The following is a 21,453-nucleotide window of genomic DNA, read 5'->3' on the forward strand; positions in this document are numbered from 1 at the left end:
AGGCTCCCAGTTGTCCCAGCATGTGTCATGGCAGGGGGATGGTTGGCCTTGGGCCCCCAAGTTTAGCCCCCAGCCTGAGGGGAGTTGGGCACCGCCCCCATTCAGGGCGTTTCCTACTAGGGACTGCAGTCCCCCAGCCTGCACTGCTGCAAAGGGGGCATTGGGCCAGAAGGGTGTATAAAAGGTAGGCAGCCATCTAGGACTTCTGTGCCTGCTCAGGCAGTGAATGCGGGGGCTCCTTGCCGCCTTTCACAACTGCAGTCCTGACATGGTGAGTGAATGGTCCTTTCACCTGGTTGAGTTTTAGAGGTAATGTGAACGGAGACCTATTATACTACTTTTCCTGTCCTATATTGTAGTTCTGTCACTCCTATTTTGCAGCTTTGCGTATTCAAAGTTTCTTTGAAAATTCTTTCTTTCTGACTCTTCATGTAGGCCTCTATCTGAACATTGTAGATTTTCCTTTCCTTTTAAGGCTCCCCCTCTCCACGCCCACTTTCTTATGATTGGCCAGACCTGACAAATGTTACCAGGCTGACTCTGTCTGGCTCCGTATGTTGTTGACGGAGCCATTGGTTAAGTAAAATTAGGAAGTTCAAACCATCGTGCTCCAGTTCACAGGAGGCATAGTCTGAATATGACCGCTAACTGAGTAACTAACAGCAGCTAGTAGCAGTTATCTGTTACTTTAGCAACATAAAATCTGTTCATCAGCAAATCCGTAAATCACAATAGTTGAGGCAGGGCAGCCTATTGAATAGACCCCAGTATTGTTCTCCATTCTCCTTTTCATTGGACGCTAATAGGACAATTGTCATCAAATTGTTTTTCCAGGAAATGACAAACTCTAAAATTACCATCAAGAATACCTACAAAACAAAGTTTTTTTTTACCATTGTTGGGCTAGATGCTGGTGTATTGGTGACATACAGTGCAAGGCATATGCAATTAAAACCAACATCTATTTTGATTTCATGGTGAATACATTATAAATCTTTTAGTAACTAATGTTCACCTGGTGTAACTGTAGTATTCTTCTAGTGCAATGTGACTTTTCTCAACCCAAAGCTTCCCACTGTCACTTGATTACTATCCATCCATTCATCTTTCTTCTCCAGGGTATCCTGCGGACACCAGACACCATCCGTCGGTTCCAAAGTGTTCCAGCCCAACCAGGCCAGACATCTCCCTTGCTCCAATACTTTGGCATCTTGCTGGACCAAGGTCAACTTAATAAATTTGAGTCTCTGGAGCTGTGCAGGCCTGTCCTCCAGCAGGGCCGCAAGCAGCTACTAGAGAAATGGTTGAAAGAGGACAAGGTGTGCGTCCAGTAGTTGGTTTATAGCAGAAATCTTTATTATCTTCAGAGGAAATATTTTCACCAATCATGTCAAAAACTCTATTCAGAAAATCATCTACTCTTTGGAAGATAGTTACAATAAAGAGAGTGTTGGACATAGCTAGTTAGTTGACTCCTTCACTTCTACAAATAAAACTATACTGCCGGTTTCAGTTATGTGTCCATGAGCATATACTCATATATTTTTGGAAGAACTGACTAGTAAATCAATTTGAAAGCCAGTATGGTGCTTGCATCCAATATGATTCATTTCAGTCTCCAAATTCCTGTTCTTTCAAACACATCATCAGTGCTGAGGCTTGAGGTCATTATGTCATGATGTTTGCTTGATTTACTTCTTCTGGTTCGTTAATTGCTTTTTCCTTTACTTGTATTTCTTCTGAACTTTAGATTGTGTGTGTGTTTTTACAGCTGGAGTGTTCTGAGGAGCTTGGAGACTTGGTGAAGTCTGTTGATCCTACTCTTGCCCTCAGTGTCTACCTTAGAGCCAACGTCCCCAATAAGGTCATTCAGTGCTTTGCAGAGACTGGACAGTTCCAGAAGATTGTCCTCTATGCCAAGAAGGTTTGTAACAATTCCTGACTTTGTTATTCCAAGTGTATCTCATGTACTAAAAGACCATTGTGGTACAGAGAAAGGAGAGAATCAGAATCAGAGGGAGCTTTATTGCAAAGTAGTTTTTTTTCGTTATATGAGGAATTTGCTTTGGTGAAAAGGTGCTACACAAACATACAGCTGACATAAATAAATGTAGAAATATATAAATATGGAATGAATAAATGCAAGTTATATAACAATAATAAAATAATAGAGAAAAATAACAACTTTTTGCAGAGAGAGAATGTAATCCTCCAAAAGACAATATCTGTTGTCTTGTGTTTGTGTTTTATATGGTTCCATCATAGCTATGGCACAACTCAGATGTAGGGCTATTATGCTTAAAGATTTGTTGACCCTGTAGGTGGGCTACACCCCGGACTGGATCTTCTTGCTAAGGAATGTAATGCGGATCAGTCCAGAGCAGGGCCTTCAGTTCTCCCAGATGCTGGTTCAGGATGAAGAGCCACTGGCTGACATTACTCAGGTAAAAAACCCACATCTTTACCATGTGTTTATACCATGTTGTCAAAAATAACAAAAAGGTTTATTGCAGGTTACATTAGTAGCTTTTAACAGGTCTACTTTTTCACTATTTGTTTCACTTGCACTACTTAGGTCAGCGGTGGCTTAATTATAATTATGCAATGGCTACTGCTCTTCACCCAGTAACCAAAAAATAATTTGTATAATTTGTCATTTGATTAAAAGGACAACCAAACATGCTGTTTTTTGAGAGTAGTTTGACATCTATGATGATATCTTTCTTTTGTGTCTCCAGATTGTTGATGTGTTCATGGAGTACAACCTGATCCAGCAGTGCACGTCCTTCCTACTAGATGCCCTGAAGAACAACAGACCCATGGAAGGACCATTGCAGACACGCCTGCTGGAAATGAATTTGGTCCACGCACCACAGGTACAGTGGGGAGAACAAGTATTTGATACTCTGCTGATTCTGCAGGTTTTCCTACTTAAAAAGCATGTAGAGGTCTGTTTTTTTTTATCATAGGTACACTTCAACTGTGAGAGACAGAATCTAAAACAAAAATCCAGAAAATCACATTGTATGATTTTTAAATAATTAATTTACATTTATTGCATGACATAAGTATTTGATCGCCTACCAACCAGTAAGAATTCCAGCTCTCACAGACCTGTTAGTTCTTCTTTAAGAAGCCCTTCTGTTCTCCACTCACTATGTGGCATTTCACTATGTTTCCTTTTGCTAATAATCTAATTTCCCATTGCCCCTGTTGCAAACTTTCGTTTTACGTTAACAAAGCTTCAAACTATAGTGAAATGTCTTTGTCCCTGTGTCACATCTTGCAGGTTGCAGATGCCATCCTAGGCAATCAGATGTTCACCCACTATGATCGTGCTCATGTAGCACAGCTTTGTGAGAAGGCTGGTCTCCTGCAGAGGGCACTGGAGCATTATACTGACCTGTATGACATCAAGCGCGCTGTGGTGCACACACATCTTCTCAACCCAGAGGTACAATACAGACCAAGGAACACAAGAAAATACCAACCCTAACAAAAACTGATACAATGTGACTTTGTGTGTGATGTTTTGCTGATTGTGTTCTCTTTGTCTTTGCAGTGGTTGGTGAATTTCTTTGGCTCCTTGTCAGTGGAGGACTCTCTAGAGTGTCTGAGGGCCATGCTTTCTGCAAACATCCGCCAGAACCTGCAGATCTGTGTCCAGGTCGCCTCCAAGTACCATGAGCAGCTCAGTACTCAGTCTCTCACTGAACTTTTTGAGTCGTTCAAGAGCTTCGAGGGTAAGCTGGGAGTAGACTGTGGCCAAGCAATCTTGTCTTTCCTGTTCATATTGAGAAAACAGCAAGTTAGTTGCAGTTAGTTCACCTGTTGATTTTGTCATTTTTTGTCGTTCAGGTTTGTTCTACTTCTTGGGTTCCATTGTGAACTTCAGCCAGGATCCAGAGGTCCACTTCAAATATATCCAGGCTGCCTGTAAGACAGGCCAGATCAAAGAGGTTGAGAGAATCTGCCGAGAGAGTAACTGCTATGACCCTGAACGTGTGAAGAACTTCCTCAAGGTCAGAAATGGACCTGTGCAGAATAAACATTTAAATATAAAATTATATTGCACATTAATCTAAACATTTCTGCTACTAAGATATCCAGATTATTATTTTATATTTATATTTATATTTTTATATTTATTAGCCAATATCATTTTTTATATTTTTCTCTACAGGAAGCCAAGCTGACTGACCAGCTGCCTTTGATCATTGTGTGTGACCGCTTTGATTTTGTGCATGATCTGGTCCTGTACCTGTACCGCAACAGCCTGCAGAAATACATTGAGATCTATGTGCAGAAGGTACATTTCTAATTTATAGCCTGATGGAAACAGTTTTCAAAAAAAGATCCAGGACAGTAAATAAAGTAACATTTAACTCAACCTACATCATAGGGTTTTGTTTGTCTGTCTGTGAAAACTGGCTGAAAACTCTATCTTGTATGTTGTTTCCTCTCTCCCCATCCCCATGTGGCGCATATGTGATCATATCATATGATCGTTTATTACAGGTGAACCCAAGCCGTCTGCCAGTAGTCATTGGAGGATTACTGGATGTGGATTGTGCCGAGGATGTGATTAAGAACCTGATAATGGTGGTTAGAGGACAGTTCTCCACAGATGAACTGGTGGCTGAAGTGGAGAAAAGAAATCGGTAAGAAGAGAGGAACTCTTTGAACTGCATAGCAATAGTGGAATCACCCCTTCACAACCTAGTCTTATAGAGTCTGGAGAAAGCAGTTGGTTTTCTCTTCAAACCTTGTGGGTGTGCTGTGAAATCCTTACTATGTGTCTTTTCTCAAGACTGAAGCTGCTGCTGCCTTGGTTGGAGGCTCGTATTCATGAAGGTTGCGAGGAGCCTGCTACCCACAACGCCCTGGCCAAAATCTACATTGACAGCAATAACAACCCTGAGCGCTTCCTAAGGGAGAACCCCTACTACGACAGCCGTGTGGTGGGCAAGTATTGTGAGAAAAGAGACCCCCACCTGGCCTGTGTGGCCTATGAAAGAGGACAGTGTGACCAGGAACTGATTCATGTGAGTTTAAACATACCATCACTGAAGGCAAAAAATCATGACTGAATAGTCATAACTGAGTTATGATCATTATATTACAAATAACTAAGTACTAAATAAGTAATATTTTCTGTAACATTATACAATAGGTTATTTTGCCGAGTGGCATTATTGTTTAAAGAGGCAAATGGAGTACTGTATTCGCTGTGTGAGGCTGTGTTTGGCCCTGTTCAGGCTCTGCGGTAGCCACTCTTTATCACAAATGCAATAAATTAAATGCTGTGTTACTTTTTTCCTGTTTTAGTTGTTGTAATGTGCATATACTTTTATGACATTTCTGAACTGCTGTTGCCACCAATGTTGATTGTTTTGGTATATTATGTCTTAGGTGTGCAATGAGAACTCACTGTTCAAGAGTCTGTCCCGCTACCTTGTACGTCGCAAGAACCCCGAGCTGTGGGCGAGCGTGCTGCTGGAGACCAACAATTACAGAAGACCACTCATTGACCAGGTTTGACCCCTTGGTGCCTGATATTAAATTATGCCACATGAACTTATTTGGCGTTACAGATTTGGCTTTCATATCATTCCTGTAACACAAAGTTAGCATTCATATTGGATCCATTTAAAATCTTTTTTTTATCTACCTGTTTTGTTTAATATATATTTACTGGTGGTATTATGTTTTTTGGCTTTTTCCCTCTCCTTTATTGAATTATATATCTTTTTTGTGCATGTAACAGGTTTGCAAAGTGAAAAAGCCCAAAGTCCAGCCCAAAGGGAGTTCCCATCTCCCTCAGAAAGCTCTGCTCTGAACTGCCTGAAAACAGCTTGTTTGTAGTCCACCCCTTCACTTCCTTTACTTGTGACGTCACAATGAAAACGCGTCATAAAGCTTGCCAAGCGGCTAGTGGGGGTCAGGCACGCCCTCAAACCAAGCTAGTCTGAGTGGAGGCCCTTTGGCTCGACTCGCCTTTGTTTGGTTTTCCATTGTAGAAATGTTGTACCTGTACCTGCTTCCAGGTACTTTTTTTCGTATCACCTCACCTCCATCGAGGTTCCAAGCGAGCTGAGGGATACTAAAATGTAACGTGAAAACACGACAGACTGCTGATTGGTCAGAGAGAATATTCACTATTCACTACATCATCATTGCGTGCACCAGACAGAGGCCAGCACCAGAAAGTTTTATATTTTACAGTTTACGTACGAAATTTCATCACTAAATCCACTTCTGAGAAGTTTTGAGTTGAGAAATCAGCTGTGTAGATATTGACAGTTTTACGAGAAGTGATGGCGGAACAAAAATGTGCTTGAATATTTTCGGAGTTGAGGAGCTCCGCAAGTGGCTGCAGGGGAAGCCTGTGCCAAGCCATGGGAGAAGCATGTGAGGCCGGCCAGCCGCCTGCTCACAGAGCCCTCTACTCCCGCCATCACACAGACCACTGCAGCAACAACGGCAGAGTAAAACACAACTGGAAGGTTTTCATACCCCTTATCTGTCTTTACATTCTGAGTAATGTTGAAATGTTTTAACTTAAAGAGAAAGCTGTGTGGGTCACTGGTGTGTGTGTCGCATTGAACATTACGTCGCGGCAGTTGTGTGTGGCGTCGCTATGACGAGAAGTTACTACTATCTCTGGGTACTATCTGCAATGGAAAACGGAGCAGGGCCGAGTAGAGTCGAGTCTATCGATTTGCACTATGGTAGCATTTTTCGGCAAGGCAGCATAGATCATCAAACACCGGCAACAGTTCAACGTTTTGTCCTGATGGTAAGATGTGGAACAATGATGTTGTGGACTTGTGAGTAACTTATACCATCTGTTACGGTCGCAGTCTGAAGCGGCTTTGATTTGGATCACACTAACTTGTTTCTTACGACCCGCCCTTCTCTGCTTCTGATGCTTCCTTACCTGGGAACTGCGCATGTGCAACTCCCAACAAAGATTTTGTACAAGAAAGATGCATCACTCTGTAGCTCAAGAGCGGAGCGTACAACACATAGGGTGAAAAGAGGAGCTGCAGCAATGTGCAGTATGAGAAAAATATGGTGTTTTATGAAAATTAAACCATGTAAACCTGTTCTGGTACAACCCCTGATTAAGATTTTGAACCTGAAAATGAGCATAATACCACCTCTTTAAACATCAGCTGTAGTGCATCAAGTCTGTTTGTCCTCCCTGCTGCAGGTTGTCCAGACAGCCTTGTCTGAGACGCAAGATCCAGAGGAGGTATCTGTAACAGTCAAGGCCTTCATGACCGCCGACCTTCCCAATGAGCTCATCGAGCTTTTGGAGAAGATTGTACTGGATAACTCTGTCTTTAGTGAGCACAGGTGAGAGAGGCTTCATGTATATTCCAAATGTTTTTGGCTAGTATAGGCATTTTTGTGATTTTGATTCCAAAGATGCATTAACATTAATGTTTGTCAGGCATAACAATAAACGGTACATCTCCTGAGCATATTTGTGAAATTTTGGACATAAGTCAGTCAGCTGTTCAGAGTTATTGCTCCCAGGACAAGGGGCCCAGTGTGCTGGTAGTCTTCTCCATCCCTGTCTTGATAGGTAACAGAAAAAGCATGGTGAATGTGTTAAGAAACAGGAAGCACTCAACATATCCTGCAAATTTAGTATTAATTCCTCGTCAGCCACAGCCTGTCGAAAAAAGTGGGCCAGATAATGTTTTTAACACACTAAAATTAGCTTTGTTAAACGTTAGGTCTTTGGCAGGAAAAACATTTTTAATCACTGATTTTATAATCACTCACAATCTTAATTTCATGTTTTTAACTGAAACTTGGTTGGACCAAGATAACAGTGCAGCTGTCTATAACGAGTCTACCCCTCCCAACTTCAGTTTTATGAGAAAGGTGGAGTTGCTATTTTGTTTAATGACTCCCTCCAATGCAAAAAGATATCTTATGGGAATTTTGTTTCTTTTGAATATGTGGCTATTCAGCTGAATTCCTCTTCTCGAGCTATTTTTCTAAATATCTACAGGCCCCCTAAATACTGTGCAAACTTTTTTGATTGCTTTGGTGAACTGCTGTCTATAATCTGTATTGACTTTGACTGTGTGGTTATTGTTGGTGATTTTAACATCCATGTTGACAACCCCCAGGACAAAGGGACTAAAGAACTGTGTTGTGTTCTTGATAATTATGGACTGACCCAACATGTGACGGAGCCCACACACAATAAGGGGCACACTTTGTACTTAGTCATCTCCAAGGGTCTGGACATTTCCAAGATTGTGGTGACTGATGTTGCTCTCTCTGATCATTCCTGTGTTTTCTTTGAGAGTGCTATCTGCGTGCACACAAATGTACAAACAGAGGTAATCACAAAACAGCATATCACTGAAAACACCAGTGAAAAATTTATTGAGGCTTTCTCCTCGACACCTGCCCTCTCATGGGTCTGAATGAGCTTGTAGATAATTTCAGTTCTAAAATTACAAATGTTATTGATGCCATTGCACCAGCCAAGGTGAAGGTGGTCTCTGGTAAGAGAAGATCTCCATGGAGGAATGCCACACTGGTTAGAACTCAAAAGAGAGTGTCGAAAAGCTGAATGCAGGTGGCGGAAAACAAATCTCCAGGTTCATTACGACATCTATAAAGAGAGACTTCGCATTTATAATTTAGAACTGAGAAATGCAAAGCTGTCCTTCTCTGACATCATCACCAAAAACACTAATAATGCACGTGCCCTGTTTGCTACCGTCGACAGGCTAACCGACCCTCCTGTGTCTGTAGCCTCTGACCTTCTATCCACCAGGGCCTGTGATGAATTTGCCTCCTCATTCACAGACAAAATTCAAACAATTAGACAAGCAATCAGTGCCTCCATATCGGGTACAGGATATGTCTTGTCCCTGTGCCCACTTAAAAACAATCCATATAGCATGAGACAATTTGATTCTATTAACCATAAAACTCTTGAGGACATAATACAACATCTGAAATCCTCTTCATGTTGCCTTGATATTCTGCCAACAGGTTTTTTCAAAAAATGTGTCTAAATGCATGGCCTCAGATCTACTACAAATTGTCAACATGTCTCTCCTATCGGGTTTTTTCACACAGGCCCTGAAAACTGCAGTCATTAAGCCACTCTTAAAAAGGAGCAATCTAGACAGGTCACTAATGAGCAATTATAGGCCCATATCAAATCTCCCATTTTTAAGTAAAATCACTGAAATAGCTGTTTTTCAACAGCTTAGTGCTTTCTTGGCACTAAATAACTGTTTTGATGTCTTCCAGTCAGGTTTTCGACCACACCACAACACTGAGACGGCTCTTGTTAAGGTCTTCAATGACATCCATTTAAACACTGACAGTGGCAGAATGTCACTTTTAGTATTATTGGATCTCAGTGCTGCATTCGACACGGTCAACCACAACATATTACTAGACAGACTTGAAAACTGGGTTGGACTTTCTGGCACAGTACTAAACTGGTTTGATGTAGTCATAGACCTGGATCTGAGGAGCCACATTAAGACAATTACAAAGTCAGCCTACTATCACCTGAAGAATATATCACGGATTAAAGGACTTATGTCTCAGCAAGACCTGGAAAAACGTATCCATGCATTTATCTTCAGTCGACTCGACTACTGTAACCGTGTCCTTACAGGGCTCCCTAAGAAATCCAACAGACAGCTGCAGCTGATTCAGAACGCAGCTGCTCGAATCCTCACTAAGACCAAAAAGGTGGATCACATCACTCCAGTTCTGAGATCTTTACATTGGCTTCCTGTATGTCAAATAATTGATTTCAAAATCCTGCTGTTAGTTTATAAAGCACTAGGGGGGGGCAGGTCTGCTTTCTGTCCCCAGAGTCAAATCTAAACAAGGAGAAGCAGCGTTCAGTTATTATGCTCCATATATCTGGAACAAACTCCCAGATAACTGCAGGTGTGCTGAAACTGTCAGTTCTTTTAAATTAAGACTGAAGACTTTTCTTTTTACCATTGCTTTTAATTAAATATTCAAGATTTTTCTTTTTACCACTGCCTTTAACTAGTAGATTGATAACTTACACTGCACTGTAACTTCTACTGTCCTGTTTTCTTTTTCTTTTTAGCTTTTCACCATTGCTTTTATTTAAATATTTACACGGTGAAAAATGAGTAGGTAATTGAGTGAAAAGATAATGAGAGTGAGACTGAACAGAGTGAAGGAAGTGGTCTTAAATCTTGCACCTGAGTGATTTGCAGGAACCTCTGTCCACCTGTAAACGCACAAGTGGGTCCAGAGTATAACTGGATCAAAGTGGCCTGCGGACAGACATGTCTCGTTTTCTCTGTAGTGTCGGAGGATTTTTGGAGTTTCAGTGGACCCAAAGATTGCTATGGACCTAAGTACAGACTAGCTAGAGAGAGTAGATTAAGTATACTTCTTTGTTTATTCTCTTTTCAAAATAATTGTAACTCAATTATTTGCTCAACCCCTCAGCCTGTTTTTAATTTCCATTTAACTCTTTTAACCCTGATTGTACACTGCACTGTACCTTTTATTATTTTTTAATGTGTATTTTTTCAGTTTCCCTATGTTGCTTTTAAACTTTATATTTCCCTGCTGCTTTTATGTTTTATGTAAAGCACTTTGAATTACCTTGTTGTTGAAATGTGCTATACAAATAAACTTGCCTGGACTTAATGAACTTTTTTCTTTTTTTTATAGTAACTTCTGGAATTGTGATCATATTCAAAAACACTCAGTTTGAAATGTATTTATATATCTTTTCGAGCCACCTAGAAAATAAGACCTTCACTGAGACGTCCTTTGTTCTTTTTTACAGAAACCTCCAGAATCTGCTCATCCTGACTGCCATTAAAGCAGATAGGACACGCGTTATGGAGTACATCAACCGTCTTGACAACTACGATGCCCCAGACATTGCGAACATCGCCATCAGCAATGAGCTGTTTGAGGAGGCCTTTGCTATTTTTAGAAAATTTGATGTCAATACCTCTGCTGTGCAGGTCAGTGGATTACTGCTTGACTTTAAAATGTTTAAAAAGTAAAAACAGTAAAAAAAAAAAAAAAAAAAAACTTTTATACTGTTTTGAACAGTTCTAAGCTAGTTTACATTATTCAGAAATTAAAATTAAAAAATAAAAATTAATTAACTTAACCTTGGTTATAATGGCCACCAGAATTGTGTTCGATGTAACAAGAATGCTGAATGTTGTCTCATTTTGTCCAGGTTCTAATTGAGCACATCGGTAACCTGGACAGAGCTTATGAGTTTGCTGAGCGCTGCAATGAGCCACCAGTGTGGAGTCAGCTGGCAAAGGCTCAGCTTCAGAAGGGCCTGGTCAAGGAAGCCATTGACTCTTACATCAAGGCTGATGACCCATCTGCTTACATGGAGGTGGGACAAGCTGCAGCCCAAAGTGGTAAGATGAACTTAATTATCTCATTTGGTGCCTAGATCTGAAGAGTATAGGATAAATACTATTCAGTGCTTTTGCATTTATTGTTTTATTTTGTTGAGCACACTTTAATGGTGTTTTGATAAATATTCAGTTGATTGATATGCTTATGAAACTGATCAGTGAGTTGATTGTTGTGTGCAGGAAACTGGGAGGACCTGGTGAAGTTTCTGCAGATGGCCCGTAAGAAGGCCCGCGAGTCGTATGTTGAAACAGAGTTGATCTTTGCCCTGGCCAAGACTAACCGTCTGGCTGAGCTGGAAGAGTTCATCAACGGACCCAATAATGCTCACATTCAGCAAGTAGGTCCTGGGAAGCATACAGACATAAAGCACACAAACTCTTAGAGTTGTTACCACTTAATTCTCTTTCACAGGTTTACATTTTGTACTTTTCTTTTTTGTCCATTTTCCTTCAGGTGGGTGACCGTTGCTATGATGACAAGATGTATGATGCAGCCAAACTGCTTTACAACAACGTGTCCAACTTTGGCCGCCTGGCCTCAACTCTGGTGCACCTGGGAGAGTACCAGGCAGCTGTAGATGGAGCTCGCAAGGCTAACAGCACCCGCACCTGGAAGGAGGTGAGGAATGAGTTTCATTTGTAACTTTTTATTAAGAAATAAAAATCCTTTTGAAGAGTAAAGAATCAGATGTAGCACTACTGGGTTCAAACTAAACTCTTTTCTACTTCTGTTCTTCTCTTTCTGCCACAGAGCTTTCCTACAGTGTCAGTTTAGAAATATACTCTATGCAGTATACTGTCCACTTGCCTATATTAAACACATTGTTGACTGATTTGATTCTCTTCTCTTCTAGGTGTGTTTTGCGTGTGTAGATGGGAAAGAGTTCCGTCTTGCCCAAATGTGTGGCCTGCATATTGTCGTCCATGCCGATGAACTGGAGGAACTCATAAACTACTACCAGGTAACAGGGCTAACCTACAATGAATGCTGAGTAACTACTGAACACATACTATCATGAACCAGACGTATAGTGTGCAGGACAGTAGGGGTTTTCGTTGCCCTTGTTTTGCACTTAAATACCAAATGTCAAAGTTTACAAATGGCATTTTGTTATTTTGCAACTTTATGTCAGTAAATCTAAAGTATCTGCAAAAATAAGTTTTGTTGGCGTTGATATAACAGAACCAGCCATTTCTTGGCTCAATTGAGATACCCAACATCTCAAAGTCTCCAGTGAAATAATCTCTCTCCCTTGAAATTAAGGTAAATTAGGAAGTAAGGAAATTCTTTACACTTCTGTAGTGTGTATTTTGGTTGTATTGCTGGTTTAAATGGTTATGGTTAATATCATTAAGTCTGTCTGCACCCTCCAGGACCGTGGTTACTTTGAGGAGCTCATCACCATGCTGGAGGCCGCCCTCGGGCTGGAGCGTGCTCACATGGGTATGTTCACTGAGCTGGCCATCCTCTACTCCAAATTCAAACCCCAGAAGATGAGGGAGCACCTGGAGCTCTTCTGGTCCCGTGTCAACATCCCAAAGGTAGGCGAGGGGAACAACTGCAACATCTTAAAACAAAGAATGATTTATTACCAGCTTTACAACATGCACATGTAACATCCCTCTTTTGCTTGAGTACCTTTTCGCAGAAGCATGGCTTGTTTGAGAACAGTTGTGTAAGGCAATCTTTAAGATGATTTGAACCCATCCTACTAGCCTCTCTGCATAGGCTGTAAAGAAAAAAAGAAAAAGTTCCTGATCTTTTTACCAATTTAAATATGAGTTTATGAACTTAGCTGTGTGTGTGTGTGTGTGTGTCTGTCAGGTTCTCAGGGCTGCAGAGCAGGCCCACCTCTGGGGAGAGCTGGTGTTCCTCTACGACAAGTACGAGGAATATGACAATGCCATCATCACCATGATGAACCACCCAGCTGATGCCTGGAAGGAGGGACAGTTCAAAGACATTGTCACCAAGGTAAAAACAAACAAACAAAAAAGTATATTTATTCCATACTTAGTTAGTGATGCTAGTTGCCATTCTGGTAATAAATTCTAGTATTAATAACAATCCCAACGCATAGCACTAACCTATTGTTGTTTGTATTATTTGTAGATGTTCAATTGAGTATGTGTGTGTTTTTCACTGTAGGTGGCCAATGTGGAGCTGTACTACAAGGCCATCCACTTTTATCTTGATTTCAAACCATTGTTACTGAACGACCTGCTCATTGTTCTTTCTCCGAGACTGGACCACACACGTGCTGTCAACTTCTTCAGCAAGGTCCTGGGCCAGTATTGCTTTCTGTAAACAATTCTTAAAGGGTTAAAGGTTGTAACTACTTATAAAATATCTATAGTCTGTTGTTGATAGAGAATGATATGTGATGGTGACCTACAAAAAAAGCAGTTAAATAAGAGATTATATGATGGACTGATCTTTTTTTTCTGATTCATTGTTTAGGTGAAACAGCTGCCTCTGGTTAAACCTTACCTAAGGTCTGTACAGAATCACAACAACAAGTCAGTAAATGAGGCGCTGAACAATCTCTTCATCATTGAGGAAGACTATGCGGTATGATATTTTTTAATATTTTACACTGTACATCTTAACAGTTTTCTTATTTTTCACCTGCAGGATAAATGTTTTCAGAGTTGCATTTAAGTTGCGGAATCTTATGATTCCCTTTCTTTTATCTAGGCACTGCGTACTTCCATTGATGCCTATGACAACTTTGACAACATCTCACTGGCCCTGGGCCTGGAGAAGCATGAGTTGATTGAGTTTAGGAGGATCGCTGCCTACCTTTTCAAGGGCAACAACCGCTGGAAACAGAGTGTTGAGCTCTGCAAGAAGGACAAGCTCTACAAGGTGCATGCCCGCTAAAACAAACAGTAATTTTGAGGATATACTCCAGTTCTTCCATATAATAAGAAACCAGTTGATTGCGAAAATGGAAGATGTGGTCACTTTCCCCATGTCAAGGTATTGAACTCTAGTTGCTCTTCCGTCTCTGCAGGATGCCATGCAGTACGCATCAGAGTCCAAAGACATCGAGCTGGCAGAGGAGCTCCTGGCTTGGTTCCTGCAGGAAGACAAAAAGGAGTGTTTTGCAGCATGCCTATTCACCTGCTACGACCTGCTGCGGCCCGACGTGGTGCTGGAGACCGCCTGGCGACACAACATAATGGACTTCTCCATGCCCTACTTCATCCAGGTCATGAGGGAGTATCTCTCTAAGGTGGGTTGGCCAGAGGGTAACCAGTGAGTGCGGTGTATCAGGACAAAGAAGATGGCTTTGTGAGAAGGTTTCTTCAGCGAGAAAGACATGAGTAATGTTAGAAATACCCTGTGCAATTCTAAGGTAACTACAGTGAAATAAACTAATTAGAAGGTAGATGGGCAGGATTACGTACATGTTGACTATGGGTTTTTTTTCTCCTGCAGTTAGGTGTCAGTGCTTGTGAAATAGTATTGGCAAACCTGTATCTGTCCATCCATGTCCTGGGTTTACCATATCAGACCTTTGCAGATGGGCGAACTACAGAAAGACATATTCAATTGAATCTTTAAATACATTTTCCCTGATTGGTTTTCCACCCATCTGATACCTAAAATGTGTTTGCAAACACTCTTCAGCTGTAGGCAGTGACACACAGTTCCTCCCAGACAGTATCAAAGATAAAGCCCCCCTAATACTGCCTATTCTTTCCTCCATTCATGCTCATCTTCCCATGCTTCTGTCAGTCATGTGTCATCACTGGTGTTTTCCTTTTCATTTGGATTTCCATCCGTTCAAGCTACTTTTCCATACAAATGCGTTCCAGAGGAGATTCATAACTGCTGTGTTGCTCGTCATGCCATTTATCTCCGTTACATGGCAAAACAAACACCCACCGACCTATTGCTTTTATAACAGACAGCAAACCTGAGTGAAGCATTTGTAGCATTTATTTAGGGGACTTTACTACATCATCAACATAATTCAGATTTTCATATAAGCTGTTAGTTATACAAAGTCTTTAGTTTGTTTTCTTGTGACTGACTAATTCTTAGTGCTTGCGGCAAACCCCACCACTTGGTTACTATAAACAGGTTAAAACGAGGGATCATACGTATAATGACAATAAATCTTTTTCTTAAGTCTTTGCATTATACATTAAACACTGAATATTATTTGGTAGATCTTGTTTACGTGTTTAAACTTACTGTTGGCCCTATTAGTCAACATCTGTATTTAAATTTTTCCACTGTTTTAAGCAACAAAGGGAAATTCACAGTACCAGAGTAATCTCAAGTCTGCATTTGTATCAAAAGTGGCGTTATTACCCGCATCTCTCGAAGGATTGTTTTTGTTTTCTTTAAGTGACAAGTCCACTATTTGCTCTTTTCTCTCTGTCAATTTCTATTTTGGGAGACTTCCATTTGTTTTTTTTCCTCTTTAAGTTGCCTCTCTGAATTTCCTTTCCAGGTTGATGCGATAAAGGAAAAGGTGAAAGTCGAATCCATTTTCTAATCATTCTTTTTGACCCCTCTCCCCTGTCCTGTAGTTTGGAGGAGTAAAAGTAGCAGAAACTGCATGACCCCTCTCCCCCCATGTCACTCTGCTGCTTCTGATTGTAATCTCCACTAGACTACCTACCAACCCCAGAAACTCCAGAGCGGGGCTCTTCACACCCATTCCTCAGGGTTCTGCTAGGCTTGCTGGTGTTAGTGATGGCTCTGGATGAAACAGTTTAAGGACTAGTTATTGAATTAGATGGGTACAAACCTTATAGTAAGAGGTGTGAAAGTCCATTTTTCCAATATGTGAAGACGTGACATTTCTGTTCCTCCTTGGCATTACGTTTAATTCATAATTATTAATTGCTGATGGGATTCACCACCTGATAAATCATGGATAACAGAGATCATTTGTTTTTGTGGTGGCATGTTGCAGTCAGGTGCCCAGATTTGCTCAGACGTGTCAACACTGTAACCAATTATTGCCTCAGGATCTGTATTATGCTTTGTGTAAATACTACTTTTAATTTGCAGGATTACAGTTCAGACTGTCAAGCATAAACTTAGACTTTGCTAACGGTAATTAAACAGCAGGAAATTTTGCTGCCAATGACACTACATGCGGGCCAGAAAATGGAAACGATGAGCAGAAAGATGCTCTAAAGCTCCAGAGAGCTGAGGGGAGCTGCAGATGATAATTCTCTGTGGGTTTGTCACAACAAGCGACCCCTTTCACATATTTCTATGAGCCCTGTCTTCCTCCTCAAACATTCTTGAGCCATCCACTTAAACCAGTATGCCCATCAGCTCTTCTTAGGTGTGGGCGAAGAGCGCCACTCTGGATATCTACCTCACCTGCTGTGGTCAGGTCCTTTTCTCACAGACTTGTAGATACATTCTAATGTTAAAACTGTCCTGTAACACCTCTCAGCTGCAGTCTGCCGCTAGCAATCATCCTGACATGGTACAGGATCATTTCAGGAAAGCGTATGTTTTCACCCTGTAGACATTGTGGGAGGGAGTTTCAAAGTGTGTAACATCAATCATTTTTAATTATATCTTTACATTGAGAGGGGTTAGGGCATATTTATACCTGTTTTGGTCAGTGGTGCAGTAGCGTAGACTGCAGCTAAGTGTAAGACCTAATTTCAGTAATAGAAGATCCAGTGAGGCATTATTTTAATGAAGTGACCATTCTTTCAGAGACCTATTTTCCTCCATGTCTGTCTGTACTACTGAATCTATCTCAATGCTATAGAAGAACACAGACGATAAAAAGCATAAACATGAGGTACAGGCATTTCTCTACAGTAGATGTCTTTCTGAGTATTCTTTGCTACTGTAAAGTGTGGTCTCTTCAAGCGACAAACAACTTGAGTGGATGAGAGCAAATCTATAGTTTGTGTGTGTGTTTTTTTGGGGAAAAATACTTGTAGAGCATCGAGCATGCATTTCCACCTCCCTTGGTAGCAACAGCAGCACTCAGGCCAGGCTAGGAGACATCGTTGTTGGCTGTGCCTGCTTCTGGAAACCTTGAACTGGCTGTACAAAACCATCCCCTTCACCTTTCACACTCCCTCCACTACGCTCTCTGCTTCTCGGTCTCTCTTTCTCATGCACTCCTCAAGAAGAAAAAAAAACTAAACTGCCGCTTCAGCATGTCTCTCAACCCTTCTCTTCTGAAACGAAACAACAGCTTGTCTTTTCTTGAAACAGCCTGCTTAACCAGATTGACTGACTGTAGTAAACCAGACAGTATGTAGAGAACTTAACCCAGAACCGCCATAAGAGGAAAGCTATCCAGTTACACCATTTAGCACTGTCCTTCACCGATTTCAACAGTATTTAGGCTGCACACTTTCATAGCTGAGGGTAACATCCAAAGCTTTTTCTGGCTGCTTAATTCTTTGAATTGTTTTTATCGCTATCTTTTGTCTTTTCCTCGTCATTGTCTGCCTCTGAGCTGCTTAGCAAATACTGAAGCACCAAAGAAAAAAGGGGTAGTTAATTCTCAAGGCTACTACACGCTTCTTGTAGCTGTTCGCACTCAGGCAGTGACTTAATGGGGCCGTGTGTGAGGGCCAGGGACACACCTAAAAAAATGTTAACCTCAAAATGTTAAACCTTGGAAACACCGTGACATAATTCTGCATATTATTGGTGTTCTTTTTTCAAATACTGGCAATCGGAAATGATTGAATAGGCAAATGTAACAACAATAAATGTTTGAAAATATTCTTACCTGCAAGTTTTTGATAGTTTCTATTAAAGGTAAAAAAAATAATAGCCAATTAATTGATTACTTGATCATCAATATAAATAAATCACAAACTAATTTGATTGATTTTTTTCAACTAGAAATTTGTCTTATGTGATAATAAATTGAAAATCTTTTGGTTTTGGACTGTTGGTCAGACAAAACAAGCCTTTTGATGAAATGAAATTGTGATGGCCATTTTTCATTCTTCTGTCATTGTATAGCCCATTCGATTAATACATTTATTAATATAATATTATTAATTTATAATCAAATAATATGCAAATTAGTCAGTGTAAATAATTGTTAGATACAGCCCTATTTTCAAAAGTGCACCATACTGTAATCAGTGCATTTTCAAATAAATACTCATATCAGTTCATGGTTATTCCTGTAACCCCAACATAGACTACAAAAAGTTATAAAGTATCTTTGTGAATGAGCATTTCTTTGAGTACTACAGCTGTCTCATGAATGTCTAAGGATTAAAGGTGAAGTAAGTGTGCATGAATGTTTATGGATGGCACACACAGGTGTACAGACAAGGCAGCGTACACACAGGCACATGACGGCTCTTTCAGCCTCAAGTTTTACTTAATAGCTGTATTTTATTACTTTGTGTTAATACCGAGGCATCGAGCTCAGTCTTCCAGAATCCAGTCTTTACCTCTATTTGGTTCATAGTTGCAGCTTAAAAATGTATTCTAATCATTCTTATAAATCCTGATTGCTACTGAAGGCTAATCAGTTCTCTGTCCACCAACTTTTAACGCAAAAATAAACAACTTTTTGATATTATGTTAAGAGATGGGCAAACTAACTAATGGGCGTTAAAAACATAAATGTTGGTCTTAGTAAGTCTATTTACTTCCTTCGTGTTTGTAGTTCAACTGAAATTTCCCCTACAGGGGATTAATAAAGTTATATCTCATCTTATTTATACTGGTCAGGGGTTGGTTCTCTACATACTCCAACATGTTATAGTAGATGATTTGGGTGGCTGGATGGTGGGACCATTATTGCCCAGTAGCTGTTTGTCTTTGTCTCCCGTCCTAATCCCTAATACTTTCCACAAAGAAGTGGACATCTTTGTGTAGCTAAGCTTGATAGAATAGTAAGCAGCTCTCTAGATGTAGGTACTCCTTTTGCCTTCTAGAGGGCCTCCAACATACTAGCAAGGCCTGCCTCCTGCAGCCTGTTTTTATTTAAATCTGGACTGTATTCATCTTTGCCTGTCAGGAATGGTCCCATCCGTCAGCCAGTGAAAAAACCCAGAGGTCAGTCTTTACAAACTCAGCGTCTCAGCCCTTGCTCTTCAAGAGCCCCATCGGCTACAGTGTAACTGATGTCTGATACCGTCGCTGCTGTTGTGTTTTCCACAGGTGGACAAACTCGAAGCCTCTGAATCTCTGAGGAAACAGGAGGAGCAGGCTACGGAGTCTCAACCCATTGTTTACGGTACGGCACAAGGATGATAATAGCATTGCTGTCATCCAGTCTTCAACAGTTTTGAGGTCATTTAAAGGAAAATAGAGAATATTTTTGACAATATGACCAAAGCCATACTCTTAACTACTCTGATTCTGTTGCAGGCACACCCCAACTCATGCTCACAGCAGGGCCCAACGTGGCTGTGCCTCCTCAGCAGTCATATGGCTACGGCTACACAGCAGCACCAGGCTACAGCCAGCCACCACAGCCCAGCTTCGGTTATGGCATGTGAACACCCAACAACTCAACCCCAACCACCATCACAACTTGACACAACTTCCTTCCATTTGTCTTTCTCTCTTTGTGTTCCTCACCAGCTTCCCATGGTCTTCTACTCACAACAGGGGCCACAAGCAAGCAACAGCCCACTCTCCTTTGAGTACTATTTTTTTATTATGTTGTCTGTTACAAGAGAAAACATTTAACTGCATTGAAGGACTTTTATTTGTATTGTTTGAAAAGAAATTGGACCACATGTATGTTTGTTTGTTTTTCACATTCCATATTTATGACTACTTATTTAGATATTTCTTTGTGTTTGTTAATGTTGTCATGTTTTGTTTTGTTTATTGGTTTTATGGTTTGTGCAGAAGTGGACTTGCTAAAGCTCAGCAATGAACCTTTGAAGTAGGTGGAGGAGCATTGGAATTTGCACTCGTGAAGAAATTAATGTAGAGAAGCTCTTACTTTTGATGTACTGAACATGTGAACAGCTTAAATTGTCTCGTTTGTCTGTATAATGCATTTCATCATTGTATATTCTGAGGAGAAAAAAAAGTTACATATAATATTTGAACATATATTGCCATTTCAATGGCTATAGTTAGCAACACTAAGTGATGATAGTATATTCTGCACAAGCGTGTAGCTTTATGGAGTTTAAAATGCATACAGATGTATGTCACTGTGTGAATAAGGATGTGTTTGTGTGTGTGTGTGTGCGTGTGTGTGTGTGTGTGTGTGTGTGCGCGAGTGAGTGTGACCCAATGGTCTAAATAAGAATTTTAACCCCCCCCCTCTCAGCCTGTACTGGGCTGTCCAATTCACCCTCCTAGATGTTAGCTCTCCGTCATTGGCTCCATGTATTTAGGTGACCTCTTGTGACGTGTACAGTGCTTGTGTGAGACTGTATCTGTGTATGTGCAAGGACGGGACCACGGCTAACAGACCCCAGGGCCCTTAACCGTACCGTGTGTGTGCATTTACTCCTCGTGCTGAGGTCTGTGTATGACAGGTGTTTTTTGGTGTTTCCCTTGGTCACCATTACCCCCCCCCCCCCCCCCCCCCCCCCGTACAGATGTGAACATTTAAACTTTTAAATGGAGACCCCACCCACTTGTCCTCCACCTACTCTCCTGTCCTGTTTCCTCCTTGGTTAATGCTTGGCGGCAAGAACAAACAAGGAGGCAGAAAAAGACAGGCCGGTGGAATCTTTGGTGTCCTACTTGACAGCTTGATTAGATCCATAAACACTCCTGTAGGTTATGTGTATTGATGGTTATGATGAAGAAATTAGGTCTCAGTACATCCAGTTCTTTGTCAAGAATGGTCTGAAATAAGAGCCTGTATTTACGTTGATGTACTTAACTTCCTTACACGCTTTAAGCTGTGTGTAAAGTGTCATCCTAACTCTAACATAAGTTGAATTCCTTTCTGTTGTCATGCATATTAGTAATGCAGGGGATCTGTCATTAATAAGTGGAAGAATATGACTAAACTGAAAGGGAAATACTAGCCTAAATAAAAACATAAAATTGTACCCAGTG

The 21,453-nt window shown here is 40.8% G+C and overlaps 1 protein-coding gene across 3 annotated transcripts; it reads left to right on the forward strand.

Moving 5' to 3' along the window:
• The first annotated feature begins 995 nt into the window (after window positions 1-995).
• LOC119882772 (clathrin heavy chain 1-like) lies at window positions 996-21,451 on the forward strand. 3 transcript variants are annotated; one of them, XM_038693022.1, is made up of 27 exons: window positions 996-1,319; window positions 1,772-1,924; window positions 2,322-2,444; window positions 2,739-2,876; window positions 3,290-3,454; window positions 3,563-3,743; window positions 3,859-4,022; window positions 4,184-4,309; window positions 4,519-4,661; window positions 4,811-5,045; window positions 5,413-5,535; window positions 7,217-7,362; window positions 10,838-11,021; window positions 11,246-11,438; window positions 11,619-11,776; window positions 11,893-12,057; window positions 12,293-12,400; window positions 12,813-12,980; window positions 13,264-13,413; window positions 13,588-13,719; window positions 13,900-14,010; window positions 14,137-14,307; window positions 14,456-14,677; window positions 15,908-15,928; window positions 19,436-19,473; window positions 19,579-19,654; window positions 19,789-21,451. In XM_038693022.1, exons 1-26 carry the CDS (start codon window positions 1,008-1,010, stop codon window positions 19,607-19,609), a joined length of 3,861 nt encoding a protein of 1,286 aa, XP_038548950.1. In that variant the 5' UTR covers window positions 996-1,007; the 3' UTR covers window positions 19,610-19,654; window positions 19,789-21,451. The 3 variants fall into 3 exon arrangements, with proteins under 3 accessions (XP_038548950.1, XP_038548948.1, XP_038548949.1); XM_038693020.1 differs by lacking the exon at window positions 19,436-19,473; XM_038693021.1 differs by lacking the exons at window positions 15,908-15,928; window positions 19,436-19,473.
• Window positions 21,452-21,453: the final 2 nt, after the last annotated feature.

Source organism: Micropterus salmoides, unplaced genomic scaffold (assembly GCF_014851395.1).
Source record: "Micropterus salmoides isolate LMB-PRFRI ecotype aquatic unplaced genomic scaffold, ASM1485139v1 Ms_hic_scaffold_3, whole genome shotgun sequence".
NCBI lineage: Eukaryota > Metazoa > Chordata > Actinopteri > Centrarchiformes > Centrarchidae > Micropterus > Micropterus salmoides.

Bases quoted from the DNA above. Each gene is read 5' to 3' on its own strand.
- LOC119882772 (XM_038693020.1), top strand. From the start codon at position 1,008: ATGTTCACCTGGTGTAACTGTAGTATTCTTCTAGTGCAATGTGACTTT. The intron at 1,320-1,771 runs GTGTGCGTCCAG...GTGTTTTTACAG, and splicing joins AATGGTTGAAAGAGGACAAG to CTGGAGTGTTCTGAGGAGCT. The intron at 5,046-5,412 runs GTGAGTTTAAAC...ATTATGTCTTAG, and splicing joins GTGACCAGGAACTGATTCAT to GTGTGCAATGAGAACTCACT.